The sequence below is a fragment of the Triturus cristatus genome, chromosome 9 (assembly GCF_964204655.1).
Source record: "Triturus cristatus chromosome 9, aTriCri1.1, whole genome shotgun sequence".
Taxonomy (NCBI): Eukaryota; Metazoa; Chordata; class Amphibia; order Caudata; family Salamandridae; genus Triturus; species Triturus cristatus.
In genome coordinates, this window is record NC_140592.1 from 213,987,892 (window position 1) to 214,005,714 (window position 17,823).

The 17,823-nt window shown below is 44.2% G+C and overlaps 1 protein-coding gene across 1 annotated transcript in view; it reads left to right on the forward strand.

Moving 5' to 3' along the window:
* The first annotated feature begins 5,546 nt into the window (after positions 1–5,546).
* Positions 5,547–17,823, forward strand: part of LOC146797629 (uncharacterized) — a 100,449-nt gene continuing 88,172 nt past the window's right edge. The window contains exon 1 of the mRNA XM_085627578.1: positions 5,547–5,642. Within this exon, the coding sequence (XP_085483704.1) occupies positions 5,576–5,642 (67 nt within the window). The 5' untranslated portion in view covers positions 5,547–5,575. The remainder of the gene's footprint in view (positions 5,643–17,823) is intronic.

Below are 17,823 nucleotides of genomic sequence, written 5' to 3' on the forward strand. Positions count from 1 at the left end.
TAGAGGGAAAATACTTTGTTGCAAACTGAATGTCACAGAACCCACTCAGGGTATTACTAGCTCTCGAGAAAGGACTACCTTTCCCAGCATGCCCTTGAATAATAATGAGGTACAAAAGGGGGTGGTGATGGACGGAGCATCAGACCCAAACAAACACTCACACCCAGTCAACAGATCTGGGTTTGATCCATCACCGTTCTTTAGCCCACTCTGCCACCCCAGTTCAGACATGGCCATATGCAAATCAGTCTGACCCTGTGCCTCATGGGAACAGTCCAGCCCGAACTGCCATGCCATGCCTTCCTTGGACCGGAAACAAGCTTCCTAGGACCGGTTTCTGGCATTTCAGCCGTCTTCAGCCAGGCTTGCATGAATCGAGTGGCAAAGTGAGCAAGGGACTCACGTCTGAGCATACCCTGCCAACCTATGGCGAACAAAGCGGTACAAAAGGGGGTGGTGATGGACGGAGCATCAGAACCAATCAAACACTCACACCCAGTCAACAGATCTGGGTTTGATCCATCACCGTTCTTTAGCCCACTCTGCCACCCCAGTTCAGACATGGCCATATGCAAATCAGTCTGACCCTGTGCCTCATGGGAACAGTCCAGCCTGAACTGCCAAGCCATGCCTTCCCTGGACCGGAAACAAGCTTCCTAGGACCGGTTTCTGGATTTAGGCCCAGATCTCTGTACTGGGGTGAATGTATGACATTGTTCTGCATTCTGTCCATCAATTGTTGTTTTTGCATTTGTCACCCCGAGTGGGACGGGTATGCTCAGATGTGAGTCCCGTGCTCTCCATGCCACTGGAATCAAGCTATTCTGGCTGAAGAGGGGTGAAACCCCGAAACCGGTCCTAGGATGCTTGTTTCCAGTCCAGGGAGGACCTGGCTGGGCAGTTCGGGCTGGACTGTTCCCATGAGGCACAGGGTCAAGACTGATTTGCATATGGCTGGGTTCAAACTGGAATGGCATGGTGAGCAAAAAAACGATGGATTTAGGCCCAGATCTCTGTACTGGGGTGAATGTATGACATTGTTCTGCATTCTGTCTATCAATTGTTGTTTTTGCATTTGTCACCCCGAGTGGGACGGGTATGCTCAGACGTGAGTCCCGTGCTCTCCATGCCACTGGAATCAAGCTATTCTGGCTGAAGAGGGGTGAAACCCCGTAACCGGTCCTAGGATGCTTGTTTCCAGTCCAGGGAGGACCTGGCTTGGCAGTTCGGGCTGGACTGTTCCCATGAGGCACAGGGTAAAGACTGATTTGCATATGGCTGGGTTCAAACTGGAATGGCATGGTGAGCAAAAAAATGATGGATTTAGGCCCAGATCTCTGTACTGGGGTGAATGTATGACATTGTTCTGCATTCTGTCCATCAATTGTTGTTTTTGCATTTGTCACCCCGAGTGGGACGGGTATGCTCAGACGTGAGTCCCGTGCTCTCCATGCCACTGGAATCAAGCTATTCTGGCTGAAGAGGGGTGAAACCCCGAAACCGGTCCTAGGATGCTTATTTCCAGTCCAGGGAGGACCTGGCTTGGCAGTTCGGGCTGGACTGTTCTCATGAGGCACAGGGTCAAGACTGATTTGCATATGGCTGGGTTCAAACTGGAATGGCATGGTGAGCAAAAAATCGATGGATTTAGGCCCAGATCTCTGTACTGGGGTGAATGTATGACATTGTTCTGCATTCTGTCCATCAATTGTTGTTTTTGAATTTGTCACCCCGAGTGGGACGGGTATGCTCAGACGTGAGTCCCGTGCTCTCCATGCCACTGGAATCAAGCTATTCTGGCTGAAGAGGGGTGAAACCCCGAAACCGGTCCTAGGATGCTTGTTTCCAGTCCAGGGAGGACCTGGCTTGGCAGTTCGGGCTGGACTGTTCCCATGAGGCACAGGGTCAAGGACTGATTTGCATATGGCTGGGTTCAAACTGGAATGGCATGGTGAGCAAAAAAACGATGTATTTAGGCCCAGATCTCTGTACTGGGGTGAATGTATGACATTGTTCTGCATTCTGTCCATCAATTGTTGTTTTTGCATTTGTCACCCCGAGTGGGACGGGTATGCTCAGACGTGAGTCCCGTGCTCTCCATGCCACTGGAATCAAGCTATTCTAGCTGAAGAGGGGTGAAACCCCGAAACCGGTCCTATGATGCTTGTTTCCAGTCCAGGGAGGACCTGGCTTGGCAGTTCGGGCTGGACTGTTCCCATGAGGCACAGGGTGAAGACTGATTTGCATATGGATGGGTTCAAACTGGAATGGCATGGTGAGCAAAAAAACGATGGATTTAGGCCCAGATCTCTGTACTGGGGTGAATGTATGACATTGTTCTGCATTCTGTCCATCAATTGTTGTTTTTGCATTTGTCACCCCGAGTGGGACGGGTATGCTCAGACATGAGTCCCGTGCTCTCCATGCCACTGGAATCAAGCTAATCTGGCTGAAGAGGGGTGAAACCCCGAAACCGGTCCTAGGATGCTTGTTTCCAGTCCAGGGAGGACCTGGCTTGGCAGTTCAGGCTGGACTGTTCCCATGAGGCACAGGGTCAAGACTGATTTGCATATGGCTGGGTTCAAACTGGAATGCCATGGTGAGCAAAAAAACGATGGATTTAGGCCCAGATCTCTGTACTGGGGTGAATGTATGACATTGTTCTGCATTCTGTCCATCAATTGTTGTTTTTGCATTTGTCACCCCGAGTGGGACGGGTATGCTCAGACATGAGTCCCGTGCTCTCCATGCCACTGGAATCAAGCTATTCTGGCTGAAGAGGGGTGAAACCCCGAAACCGGTCCTAGGATGCTTGTTTCCAGTCCAGAGAGGACCTGGCTTGGCAGTTCAGGCTGGACTGCTCCCATGAGGCACAGGGTCAAGACTGATTTGCATATAGCTGGGTTCAAACTGGAATGCCATGGTGAGCAAAAAAACGATGGATTTAGGCCCAGATCTCTGTACTGGGGTGAATGTATGACATTGTTCTGCATTCTGTCCATCAATTGTTGTTTTTGCACTTGAATAATAATGAAGCACTGAGCAACGCCCTATGGGCAGGGACATAAAAAGCATGCGAGCCCTCTGTGCACTCACCTGAAACTGCCCAAGAAGAAGAGACTATCTGCCTCGAAACGCGTCGGCACCCAAATCAAGATCAGAATGAAGCCGCTGGTTGCCGTATTGAATAAACCGGAGGGTTAAAATCGGCTGGGAGTGCGTCCTGAAAGCGTGTGGCGATTGGTGGGAAAAAAAAAAAAATATATATATATATATATATATATATTCACTGAAAAAACCATAGGTTTTAGGGAAAGTTATATTTAGTTGGACATTTCACTCATACAAAACCAGAGAAATTCCCCCGTTATAGTTAGTTCAGCTAACTATAACTCGCGCCACCGCAATGCACTGCTGATGACGTCACATATTACATCACTCATGACATGGTCAGTGACATCACTGATGACATCTCAAATGACATCACTCATGACATCACTCATGACATCATCCAGTGACTGTGTGTTTCTGTATGTTTAAATATGTTTAATATATATAGGGAAAGGTGTATTGAAGAATGAGTGGGTGTATAAGTGTCTGAATGAATGATTTAGTAGGTGCGTGACCGACTCTTTAAGTGAGTGATTAAACGTATCTCTCTGAATGCATGGGTTAGTGACTAAACTGTGTAAATGTCTGTATCCGTCTGTCTGTTGGTGTGCAAGCGGCTGCATGGGTTTGTGAATAGCTACATGAGTGTCTATATGGGATATTGATTGGTTGTCTCAGTATCTGTATGGGTGCATGAGTGTTTGTGTGGGTGGGGTGTGTGTAACTCTGTGCATAGATGTGTGAGTGGGTGATTCACTGGGTGCATGGTTTCAAGAGTGCATCTGTGATGTACTGTATGGGTGGTTGAGTGTCGTATGGGTGTGTTAGTGAGTGAATGTATATCTCATTGGTACATGTGTGAGTAATACATATGTGAAAGGCAGTATATATGTGTGTTGGAGTATATGAATGGCTATAAGTGAGAGTGTTTGATTGTGAGAGTGGCTGTATGGATGAGTGTGTGCTTGTATCAGTGGTCGTATAAGAGCGTAAGAATGTGCTAGTACGCATAGTACGCATGACTGGTTTGGGCGGCCCTAGGGGGCCGACCAAACATCCTTTGCACACTCAGGAGTGGGCAGGCACACCACCCCTCCCCTGCTCTTAGAGCAGCCACGCCCACCCGCCAGCCTTCAACCAAACATAAAATGGTAATAACATAAAGTTATTTCGATTTTATGTTTCTGCTTGTTACGAGAAGCAGAGGGGCGACACTCCTCCTCCCTAGTGGAGGAGCCACCCCTGTATTTAACCAATGCTTTGTGCAACTAATGCTTATTGAGTTGATGCTTATTCAGCTAATACTTTACATACTTGATAAACAATATGTATTTCTGATGCATGAAATGATCTACTGCTACTACTAATACTGCGTCTACTAATGCTACTACTGTCATAACTACTACCCCTACCTGACATTGCTTTACTTTATAAATAAAAATAAATACAAACACAAAAACTACAATTTGTTGTACTACCATTAATACCACCAATATTACTCAGTCTACTTCTGTAGCACCACTGAAATATAACAATACTACCACTACTACCATTTCTAATAATTCTACTACTACCACTGTCTATTATTGTATTATAGCAAGTAATGCTACTATTACAATTTCTAACAAATTATTCTACTAATATTAATGCTGTTATCACTATTGCTATATTACTAATACTAGTGTTGTAAATACTAATTAATTAATACTAACACTGTTCCTTTTCTATTACTGCAACAAATAATAATAATAATAATAACAATTATACTTTTAAGAAGAGGACAACCAAGAGCAATGTGCTGTTCTAATTAGATACTTCAGAGCTGATGAATCATTCTACTTATAGCTCATCGAAGGCTGTGATACATGCTGGAGGAGGCTCCCACTGGCACTGAAAACCTTGCAGACAAAAATCCTGAAAACACGACATTGTTGAAAGTCTGACTCCTCAGTTACGCGCAGTCGCTGAATATGATCGGACCAATTATCAATCATGTGCATCAAGGCGTATAGAAACTGCAGGCTTTCAGCATCTCATTTACCAGGATAAGTCCTATCATCAGCAATGCAATCTACTTGGAGCGTGCTTGGCCGGCTCCTGAAATGAGCCTTTGTCTGCATGCCTGGTAAGAGTGCCCCGCTAATTCTCCGCCAGGTAGAGTTTGTGTTCATCTGATAGCTCTCGGGTGCCATAAGACCATGAGCTGTCTCCATCTGATAGCAGGAGTCACTGGATACATGAAATCTTATTAAATGCCACCATCCTTCAACAGAACATACTTATAACCTGGCGGCCATTTTAATAACCATATTGAAACATGACATGGCCGCCATCCATGGCAATACGCCAGATCTAGGATCCTCATGCAGAAAGTGGGCTTTGCTAGAGGCGTGTCCGGAGCAGGGGTATTAAAAGGGCCCTGCGGAAAGTAGGGATGAGTGCTCTAGACAGAGTGGAAGCAGCAATGAAGCCCATGTTGGCCATATCTTTGTTTGCAGTTCTTTCAATGCTTTTTGGTCAAACGGATTCAGGTAAGAGTTTAGAATAACCGTGGTATAGGGGAGTGGGACGGATAGGAATTCCGGAGATCCTTCTCATCTCAAGTGCGAGAGGAATTTAAAATGTATTTAGCATTGATTGGAGTAACCCAGGTTGCACCCCTACCTTTCACAATATTCAAAATCCGTGCCCTGGGTGAATGAGAGCAAAGTAGGAGCGTCAGGGGGTAGGTTTAGGTCGCCTTGGCCATCTTTTTTTAAAATTTCTGTTCTAGTTTTATCCGTCTGCCATCACGCTGGGAATATATGGTAGACCTATCTGTGTGAAAACCGTTTTAAAGCATTTAGTTATGAAATTGTGTTTAGTCAAATTAGTAAGGTGAATTGTCAGCGTTCATATTCATCATACATTTTTAGCTCGAGTCACATAAAAGTTTTTTGCCTGTTCAAATACAAAGGACCTCAAAACGCCTCTTCGCTGGTAGTAAACGCTATATAAATACACTTGCAATACCACACAATTGCCAGACCTCACCATCTTTTTACTAATCTATTGCAATTAACCATGCGAATTAGACAGTATCAACACATTTAAATCTCCATGAATACAGTTCCCAAGAAGAATGCAAGCAGGCAGTCATCAGCCATTAAAATACCGTCAAATAAAGTCAGACGTGTAATAAGGTATGGGCTCACTATCGCGGATAACAAACATCTGTAACTGACACTACTTCATGTCTTTGATGGTAAGTTAAGGCAGTGCCTGGTACAAACACCTATCACCAATCAAAAAAGGCCTGAGAAGGTGGCAAAGTGTGGCAAGTATGTTTGTACATATTTGTTGTGTGGCATCTTGTGAAGGTAATATTGTCTCTTGTTTTTTATGCAGCTTATATTTTTATGCTGTATTAATGCAATGCGAGTTTGATGTGTTGTACTGAGATTGTTGAGTTGTGTTCTAGTTTGACTGTCTGTTGCAATGTGCCCTGTTATTTTTTGTGTCATTATGTTGCTCTGCACACAGTGCAATCAGGATTTTGATTGTAATCATGAGTCCCTCTTTCTGAGCCAGCTGTCTTGTGGTCACAGGCTCATCTCCTCCTATCTCAGGACTTAACCAAGCCATTTCCACGCATCCTCCACTGTAACCATAACCCCTTCTCCATGACTGCAACTTGTGCGCCTTGCACCTCTTTCTCTTTCCTGACGTCCATCCTGCCATCTCCCAATCGTTGTCACTCCGGTGGGCCCTGGACATATTGTAAAAACTGGATGCCCACCCATGTGTGCTTCTCTTGTCCACACCTGCATCCTTTCTCACACCATATCCTTTCTGTAAATCCCGTTTGTATACAGCATCGTGGTACTCTGCAGGTAGGCATAAATCACACAGCTACACACACACACACACACACCCACACCCGCACACACACAACCCAGAAACACACACACATAACGTGCTTTCGTTTGTGAAACTAGTTAGCACTGCGCTCAATCAACACAACTAATAGAAATACAATCACGTTTTTATAGGGTGACCAACACTGCATGTCAGCATGGACAATAGTTAAAATCCTGTTGCTATCCTAATGCATTCTGGGTGCTGTAGTTGTTTGCCTGCATTTTGCTAATCAGACTATATGATGGCTATGATATGCCAGTTAACAACTCAGGACTGGGAGCAGTGTTGGTGATGACACGGAGTACAGTTTACACTCTAGCTTTTCAGGATTTCTAAAATGAATATGGCAGTGGACAGGCATATGTGGCTACTTTGTTTTATAGAGAATACGAATTTTAGGTCATTCTAAAAAATAAATGGAATTTACTTTTCAGTGGGTCAAAATACCTCGTCTTAGTACCAGCGGCTTCCAAAAATAGTAACTTGGCCATGTGAGTTTAAGACTCCAGAATTGTCGTTAATATTAGTAAACACAATGTTTGTCCACATTATCCACATTTTCGTACTATCTCTGTTACTTTCCTTAGGGAATTGGTGTTGTAGTGGCATAGCATGACAAAGCACAAATAATACAACATTTAACACAATCTAAATGTCACTCTCTACTGTCATAGTATGATGACAGTGTGTGCCTCGCTCTCCTCATGGAAAAGACAAGTTAAAGGTTTTCAGTGCCAATGCTTGTTGATTAATGTGAATTAACAAGACGTTATAGCTCCCAACATACCCCGTTCTGACTGTGCCCTGTACACTGGCCTATGCGTCCTACTTCGCCTACTAGCCAGGTTCAGAGGCTCTCCAGATTCTAACTGTCCAAGCAACCTCAGGCTGCCAGGAGGCCCTAGCATGACCCTGGGTCTGTCCTAGGAGATACCCCCACAAATGCAATAAACCAGGAGTCAAAAAAAGTCACTGAGTCAGTCTTCTGCTCCAATTCTCAAAATCACTATGGGTCTGACAAACTCACTCTAGCTGCATACAGACACTGCCAATAAGGACATGGGAATATTTTTTGCGGCAATGAATGCGGTAATATTTTCTCACACTTCCCATTGGCACAGTGGTATCCCATACCTGGCTTCAAGCTCCACTCACAACACTGCATCAAACTGGGAATATTATGAAAAAGATGTGTACTGTTCTCATGAGATGCAGTGCTTGCTTTAGTCCTCGTTATGAGTCGCCTGGCATTTCAATCAATCAGGAGTTTGTATAGAGTAGCTACTCACCCGTGAGGGTCCCAAGGCGCTGGGGGGCTGCTGATCCTTCTGGGTGTGGAGGTTCAGTCGAACGACGAGGATTGCCTGAGGTGGAGGGGCAGGGTGTTCAAGGTCTTGGCGGCGAGGTAAGAGAAAGATCTTCCTCCGGTTCTGGTCTTGTGGATCGGTAGGATGGAGGCCAGGGCAAGTTGAGCAATTTGGCACAGAGAAACTTGAGGCCTGGAATCCATGACTGTGGTCAGTATCCAAGCACCAAATTCCAGCATGTATGACTCTTTTGTTCCTGGAATGGGGACTAACTTCCCAGACTTAAATATACTGTGTCCTTTTCCTGGCAGTATTCCATGATTGAGAGGAAAAGCCTCTGCTGACATTTTCCTCCTGCCCTGAGGAGTCAAAAAGTATCAGCCTGCAGCCACGGGTTGGGGGGAGAGGGAACTGGGAAGTTTGCGTAGGCTTTCTGTCTGCCATGGGCCTGAATAAGCTTTGTCTCCTCCCTTGTGCTGCTGCAGCTGTCAGACAGGTACTGGGCTGTGCTGATGACCACAGCCCATGTCCCTGCAGCACCAAAGTTAGGTCTGGTGTTTTTAGGCCCAGACTTTTCATGTATGGAGTTTGCAGACCTGATAATTCTGGACCTGAAAAAGACATGTAAATCTGAGCTGCTTAATTCCACTTGGAGTTACCGCTCTGGGTGGAATACTACACTTCATAATGTGGCCTACATATGTGTTTAACAGCATGTTATATTAAGCAACATAAACCATCTTCAGTAGAGGTGCAAAGAGGAAGGTGCAATAACAGCCCGCTGGTCCCCTCCAAAACTCAGTATCCCGGGTGATCATTTTTAATTAACAGTATGTGTTGGCTTTCATTGCCTGGAACTAGATGGTTCCCATGAGAGGAGTGAAACCTGTAATTTATCCCTCACTTCTGAATTCCTGAGGAATGAATGAGACCTTCTGAGCTTTAGTCAAATGGCATCTCTTCTCTTACACATTTTTCAGACCATCAAAATCACTGCTTAATTTGAGGCCATCAGCATTTATTTTGAGGGACCACCACTTATCTTTCTGCATTAGATATTTACTGAGAGCAAGAGAGGGAAAAGCACACAAATCGGAAAGACGGGGGAAGAGAAAGACGCAAAAACCGTCACAAAGGAGGAAAGCATCAACCTACACAATCGAGATAAAGCCACAGGGAGTGTCTGGTAGTGAATTAAAGAGGCATGAGGTGGTTTAAGACTACAAGCCTTGGTATTTCGCATAGGTCGTGTGCTTCAAAGGAGAACTGCGGGCACCGCACTCTTTGCTTTGCAAATTAGACACTGATCAAATGTGAGGATGTTCCCCAAGGCCAAAATTAGCTTGTTAGAACTGTGGCAGACGGTTTCGGGGCAGGTTTCTTCTCCACTACTGAGTCAAGTAATTCATGAAAAAAGCCGTGATATAGAACTTCGTGAAAGTCTAAGTTGAAGTTTCATGGAAGCTATTAACTCCACCACCCCACTGGGGTTTTAGCCACTTCTTGGTTGAGACGTTGGATTAAGAAACACAAGTGACCTGTTCTCTAGCAGGAGAATATTAGTTCCTAGGTCACTACATTTAATAAATACACTCTGATACAAACATACTTTCAAATATACATACATACATACATACATACATACATACATACATACATACATACATACGTACATACGTACATACGTACATACATCTATGCTTGTACAAACATGCCATCCAATCCTGCATCAGTCTCGTTAAGGTAAGTTTTTCATACCGAACTCCACACTGACACATGTTCTTTGCGGTTTCAATCCAAGGAGAGTCTACATTAACCCTGCTATGGTAAATGCAAATTCAGCTGTGTTGAAAGGTGTCCAAGTCAAATACAAATGAGTAACCAAATGGATCTATAGAATTCTATTCAGAATTTAAGTTGCTCATGCAGTCTATATGACGTTTGTTTGTCACTGCATTATACACGGCAATGCAAGGCATTTTCCACCAGTGCTGTCTGACAGATACAGAAAGTTAGATTCAACTACATATCACACAAAAGAGGACGGAGGAAATGCTTGCAGTTTGTTAACCACTGGTAATGACTTGGAGTAGCATTCCAATCCATCATTATTTTGCTCACCGTGCCACCTCCGTTTTGACTTAGCCACATGCAAATCAGTTTTGACCCTGCTCTGATAGCCACAGTCCAGCCCAAACGTCCAGACTAGGCCTCCCCTGAACTGAAACACAAACAATCCAGGAAGGGCTTTGCACTGATTGGGGCTCTTCAGTCGGTTGTAGCTTGGTTTCAGTGGCAAAGTGAGCACTGGACCCACATCTGAGCATACTTTGCCACTTAGGGCAGTGTTTCCCAAACTGTGGTCCGGGGACCCCAGGGGTCCCTGACACTTTCCCAGGGGGTCCGCAGGCAGCGGTTTAAAAAGCACTGCACTTGTATAATTAGCAGTTTTCCAGCAACAATAAAAGTGTCAAGATAACACAGTGATTAATGTACCTGCTGGAGAGAGATTAGAGTTTTGTCCTGTGGCAGCTTTGAGTTATCTAATGTAGCACAGAGGGTTAATATGCCTATTGCAAAGAACGTGTACCATGCATTTTAAATAACAGTATTTTATGTGCATAGGTGAGTGGGTTACTGCTTTTGTCACAAAGATTACTTTGTTACTGTGCAGTACATAAGTGACAACCGTAATCTAGCACAGTGACCTATAAACTGTCATCAAAGAGCTGCTTGCAAACTGCATGGTACAAGTTAGTAACTTATGTTTTTTCCCGGTCTTTCATTATCCCGATGCTGCTAAAAAGGTTTATCAGGGTGGAAAAACATTTTTATTGTTAAAGTCAATGCTAACCACTGTCTTATGTTCTGAATTTCGAGTTTTTTGTGCTTCTCCAGACCAAGCACTCTTTACAAATGCCTACCAGTATAAATGACATGTGAATCCTACACCTTGTAGTCCCCTTTGCCTTATGTAACATTTTCTATACACTGATTTACACTTATGATTAATTGTCTCTATATGTGTGTGATGTAAAGTGATAAACGTGTTGTAGACTGCACCATTGTTTTCTAAATTTCTTTGGGGGTAGAGACTCTCAAAGCCCCCTTTGTAGTGGTCATTCACACTCAATGCACTTGGTGTGCACCGTATGGGGACTGGTCTGAAAACATTTGCCAGGGCTGCTTTGGGTTTCCAGTCTGGCCCTGGCAGGTGTAGGAGCCTCGTACTGCGAAATAAAACCAACCATTTAAAAGTTAGTCATAGAGATGCAGCACCAACCTTCCCATTAAAATTTCAGTTTTTTGCAAATTCTTTCAATATAAAATACTAAGGGGGATATTTACAAAAGTAGTGGTGGAGCGTGTTGTTAGCCTCTGTGGCTTAACGACACGCGCCGCCACTTCAGAAACGCAGGGCTGCACCATATTTACAAGAATTTAGTGCAGCCCTACATTTCGCCCTGTGCTGGTGCTACACTTAGCAGTGTAGCACCAATGCAGGCACCCTTGCAACACAGTGCAAGGGTGTCTGCGTGCAGGGGAAGATTGTTTATGTAAAGGAAGGTCCCCCTTCCTGCACATAAACAATCTTGAAATGGGGTTTTGTCACTTGTATGCGTGCTGCTTAATGCAGCACATATGGAAGTTACAAAATGCAATTTTTTTAATGATAATTTATGTGCAGGAAGGGTCACCTTCCTGAACATAAACAATGCAAGGCGTTTTGATTTTTCCATGTGTGCTGCACAAGGCAGCACACATGGAAAAAGCAAAAATGAGGAGATATAAAGCATTTCTCCTCGTTTCGCCAAGTTAAGACCTGGTTTTCCCTGGTGTTAATTTTGGCGCTGCCTTCTATTTATGCTGCCCCTGTGAATAGGGGGCAGCATCAAAATCAATGGATTTTGCGGAGAAACACCCACTGCAAAACCCACTACCCACCCCTTTCACGCTAAGCATTGCGCGAAAGGGGGCCTTATTTAAAAGACAGCGTTAAGCCATGTTAAGTGGCTTACCGCTGCCTTGTAAATAAGGCGAAGCCCCTATCGACACGCGAACGTTGCAAAAAGTGATGTTTCCATGGTGGTAGGGGTTTGTAAATATGCCTCTAAAATCCTTAGTAATTTGAGTATTTGTTTTGTGGGCACACATGTGTTTATTTTTTTCGAATTACAGTTTTAACGTTTGAAATGTAAATCATACAAATTGCTTGGGGGTCCCCGACTTCCAGTGGTGACTCAGTGGGGTTCTCAGGAGTCAAAAGTTTGGGAACCACTGACTTAGGGCATCAAACACACAAAAGGTGATGGGAGGAATGCTTGCAATTTGTCTAATCACTGGCAATCACTCAGGGTAGCATTCCAACGTTTTCTTCAATTACATATCGGCATTTATGTGTTTTTAACAACTTTATTTTGAAAGTTTCACATATAAAAAAAAAACAAATACTGGTGCAGGCCTTCAACAACCATACATACAGATATTCACTGAAGTAGATATGAAGTCAAAAATTGTGTTTGCATTCAAAACAAAATGGGTTTAATTACAACACAACTAAACATGAAAAATAAGAAAGGTGCAACTAAAATGGAAGGCATTGAGGATTGCAACCTGGCCAATATTTTACCGACACAGCTGGTATTTTTTGTGTCATGACTGCTAAAAAAATAGAGAAATCAGCAATGATTAGTATTTCCCTCTTTGAAATGTAAATTTAAAATAGCAAATATACGTAGTAACTTGAAGTCTATTCAGGAGTTGTCTAAAGTATTTATAAATGAATAGCAAAAAAGAGACATATTAATTATAATAAAAAGAATCCAAAGAATTTAAAAAACAATGTTATTCAAGTACCAGCCTCAGGATAATTGTACAACAGGAAATTGAGACTATCAATATCAATATTGTGGTATCATGATATCATAGAGAAAATGGAAAAATATCAAGGGACATATAAAAAACCAAAGGAAAACTATTTATTCTATCAGTAAAATTCCTTTTTTTTTCGCGATTTCGCGGCAATCCGTGAAATCGGCACTTTTGCAAAAATGCCGCGATTTTTACTAAAGTGCCCGCGAAATCGGCACTTTTGTAAAAAGATGCGCGATTTTTACAAAAGTGCCCTCCTACAGTAGTTCACTGGAGTGTCTCCCTGGTGGTCCATGAGCCCACAGCAGGTCACATAGCAACCAGGTGCAGACAACAGAATGAGACTCCATTCAGAACGCCTGCAGGGGGAGTTTGTGTTGGTTATGTAGAGAATGGAATTACATTTTTATTAAACAAAGATGGAACCTCTTGAGTTGTTCTAGGTGGGCTCTGCAAAGCCAATATGAAGCCCACTTCTTATCTCTGTTGAATACAAGACTTTACCAGTATGCTGTACATTGGAAAGTCAATTTCAAAAAGATGATTGCAATCAAGGTATTCTAACTAAAAACATTAAGACTTTTATGTTCTTAATTCACTCCTTGAGTCATCTGTATGAGGCATACAGACAATTATAGCAAGGTAAGTGTGACAGTCTGCAATATTATTTGTATGTATGAGAATGTAGGCAGCATCTCCTAGATCTACACCTGTCACAATAGAAGGAGGCGGGCACCTCATGGCATTTTTTTTTTTTAATGGTTGTGGGCCCCAAAAACATTATGCCTCTGAGGCCCGCTGAACACTGGGCGCGCGGCGGGCCCACAACCATTTAAAAAAAATAAATGCCAGGAGGGGCCCGCCGCATGCCCCAGAGGCATAATGTTTTTGGGGCCCGCCGCACACTGGGCACGCAGCGGGCCCCTTCTGGCATTTTTTTTTTCTTTTTTGGGTTGTGGGCCCGCCACGTGCCCAGTGTGCGGTGGGCCCAGGGGCATAATGTTTTGCGACCCTTCGCACACTGGGCACACGGCAGGCCCCTCCTGGCATTGTTTTTTTCTTAAAATGGTTGTGGGTCCGCCGTGTGCCCGATGTGCGGAGGGCCCGGGGGGTCATTCTTTTTGGGCCCGCCGCACACGGGGCATGCGGCAGGCCCTGGGGAGCATCATTTTTTTTTTTAAACAAATGTTGGGCCCGCCTCATGCCCGGTGTGCGGCGGGCCCAGGTGGCCTTCTTTTTGGGCCCGCCGCACACGGGGCACGCGGCAGGGCCTCAGGGGCATAATTTATTTTTAAACACATATATGTAGCCTTGAAGCCAAACAAAGTGTCTACATTGTAAATAAACCAAATATACATAGCTTCAGCTTGTTAAATACTTTTAAAAACTAAGATATCTGTGTTTGTTGTAGGAAAAACTGCAAACTAAAATGCCGCAAAATTGCTGCTAAATTTCCATATTTGTGCCGCTAAATTTCCATATTCGTGCCGCTAAATTTGCTAATTCATGCTGCTATATTCTGGGGGGTCTGTAGCCACGATCAGAGGCTCTCCAGATTCTAACTGCCCAAGCTACCTCAGGCTGCCAGGAGGCCCTAGCATGACCCTGGGTCTGTCTTAGGAGATACCCCCACAAATGCACTAAACCAGGAGTAAAAGAAAGTCACTGAGTCAGTCTTCTGCTCCAATTCTTAAAATCACTATGGGTCTGACAAACTCACTCTAGCTGCATACAGACACTGCCAATAAGGACATGGGAATATTTTTTGCGGCAATGAATGCGGTAATATTTTCTCACACTTCCCATTGGCACAGTGGTATCCCATACCTGGCTTCAAGCTCTACTCACAACACTGCATCGAACTGGGAATATTATGAAAAAGATGTGTACTGTTCTCATGAGATGCAGTGCTTGCTTTAGTCCTCGTTATGAGTAGCCTGGCATTTCAATCAATCAGGAGTTTGTATAGCGTGGCTACTCACCTGTGAGGGTCCGAAGGCGCTGGGGAGGGGCTGCTGATCCTTCTGGGTGTGGAGGTTCAGTCGAAGAGTCAGGTCTTGAGGTCCTTCCTGAATTGGGTGAACGACGCGGATTGCCTGAGGTGGAGGGGCAGGGTGTTCAAGGTCTTGGAGGCGAGGTAGGAGAAAGATCTTCCTCCGGTTCTGGTCTTGTGGATCGGTAGGGTGGAGGCCAGGGTGATTTGAGCGATTTGGCGCAGGGATACTTGAGGCCTGGAATCCATAACTGTGGTCAGTATCCAAGCACCAAATTCCAGCATGTATGACTCTTTTTTCCTGGAATGGGGACTAACTTCCCAGACTTAAATATACTGTGTCCTTTTCCTGGCAGTATTCCACGATTGAGAGGAAAAGCCTCTGCTGACATTTTCCTCCTGCCCTGAGGAGTCAAAAAGTATCAGCCTGCAGCCACGGGTTGGGGGTAGAGGGAACTGGGAAGTTTGCGTAGGCTTTCTGTCTGCCATGGGCCTGAATAAGCTTTGTCTCCTCCCTTGTGCTGCTGCAGCTGTCAGACAGGTACTGGGCTGTGCTGATGACCACAGCCCATGTCCCTGCAGCACCAAAGTTAGGTCTGGTGTTTTTAGGCCCAGACTTTTCATGTATGGAGTTTGCAGACCTGATAATTCTGGACCTGAAAAAGACATGTAAATCTGAGCTGCTTAATTCCACTTGGAGTTACCGCTCTGGGTGGAATACTACACTTCATAATGTGGCCTACATATGTGTTTAACAGCATGTTATATTAAGCAACATAAACCATCATCAGTAGAGGTGCAAAGAGGAAGGTGCAATAACAGCCCGCTGGTCCCCTCCAAAACTCAGTATCCCGGGTGATAATTTTTAATTAACAGTATGTGTTGGCTTTCATTGCCTGGAACTAGATGGTTCCCATGAGAGGAGTGAAACCTGTAATTTATCCCTCACTTCTGAATTCCTGAGGAATTAATGAGACCTTCTGAAGGTTTACGTCAAATGGCATCTCTTCTCTTACACATTTTTCAGACCATCAAAATCACTGCTTAATTTGAGGCCATCAGCATTTATTTTGAGGGACCACCACTTATCTTTCTGCATTAGATATTTACTGAGAGCAAGAGAGGGAAAAGCACACAAATCGGAAAGACGGGGGAAGAGAAAGACGCAAAAACCGTCACAAATGAGGAGAGCATCAACCTACACAATCGAGATAAAGCCACAGGGAGTGTCTGGTAGTGAATTAAAGAGGCATGAGGTGGTTTAAGACTACAAGCCTTGGTATTTCGCATAGGTCGTGTGCTTCAAAGGAGAACTGCGGGCACCGCACTCTTTGCTTTGCAAATTAGACACTGATCAAATGTGAGGATGTTCCCCAAGGCCAAAATTAGCTTGTTAGAACTGTGGCAGACGGTTTCGGGGCAGGTTTCTTCTCCACTACTGAGTCAAATAATTCATGAAAAAAGCCGTGATATAGAACTTCGTGAAAGTCTAAGTTGAAGTTTCATGGAAGCTATTAACTCCACCACCCCACTGGGGTTTTAGCCACTTCTTGGTTGAGACGTTGGATTAAGAAACACAAGTGACCTGTTCTCTAGCAGGAGAATATTAGTTCCTAGGTCACTACATTTAATAAATACACTCTGATACAAACATACTTTCAAATATACATACATACATACATACATACATACATACATACATACATACATACATACATACGTACATACGTACATACGTACATACATCTATGCTTGTACAAACATGCCATCCAATCCTGCATCAGTCTCGTTAAGGTAAGTTTTTCATACCGAACTCCACACTGACACATGTTCTTTGCGGTTTCAATCCAAGGAGAGTCTACATTAACCCTGCTATGGTAAATGCAAATTCAGCTGTGTTGAAAGGTGTCCAAGTCAAATACAAATGAGTAACCAAATGGATCTATAGAATTCTATTCAGAATTTAAGTTGCTCATGCAGTCTATATGACGTTTGTTTGTCACTGCATTATACACGGCAATGCAAGGCATTTTCCACCAGTGCTGTCTGACAGATACAGAAAGTTAGATTCAACTACATATCACACAAAAGAGGACGGAGGAAATGCTTGCAGTTTGTTAACCACTGGTAATGACTTGGAGTAGCATTCCAATCCATCATTATTTTGCTCACCGTGCCACCTCCGTTTTGACTTAGCCACATGCAAATCAGTTTTGACCCTGCTCTGATAGCCACAGTCCAGCCCAAACGTCCAGACTAGGCCTCCCCTGAACTGAAACACAAACAATCCAGGAAGGGCTTTGCACTGATTGGGGCTCTTCAGTCGGTTGTAGCTTGGTTTCAGTGGCAAAGTGAGCACTGGACCCACATCTGAGCATACTTTTGCCACTTAGGGCAGTGTTTCCCAAACTGTGGTCCGGGGACCCCAGGGGTCCCTGACACTTTCCCAGGGGGTCCGCAGGCAGCGGTTTAAAAAGCACTGCACTTGTATAATTAGCAGTTTTCCAGCAACAATAAAAGTGTCAAGATAACACAGTGATTAATGTACCTGCTGGAGAGAGATTAGAGTTTTGTCCTGTGGCAGCTTTGAGTTATCTAATGTAGCACAGAGGGTTAATATGCCTATTGCAAAGAACGTGT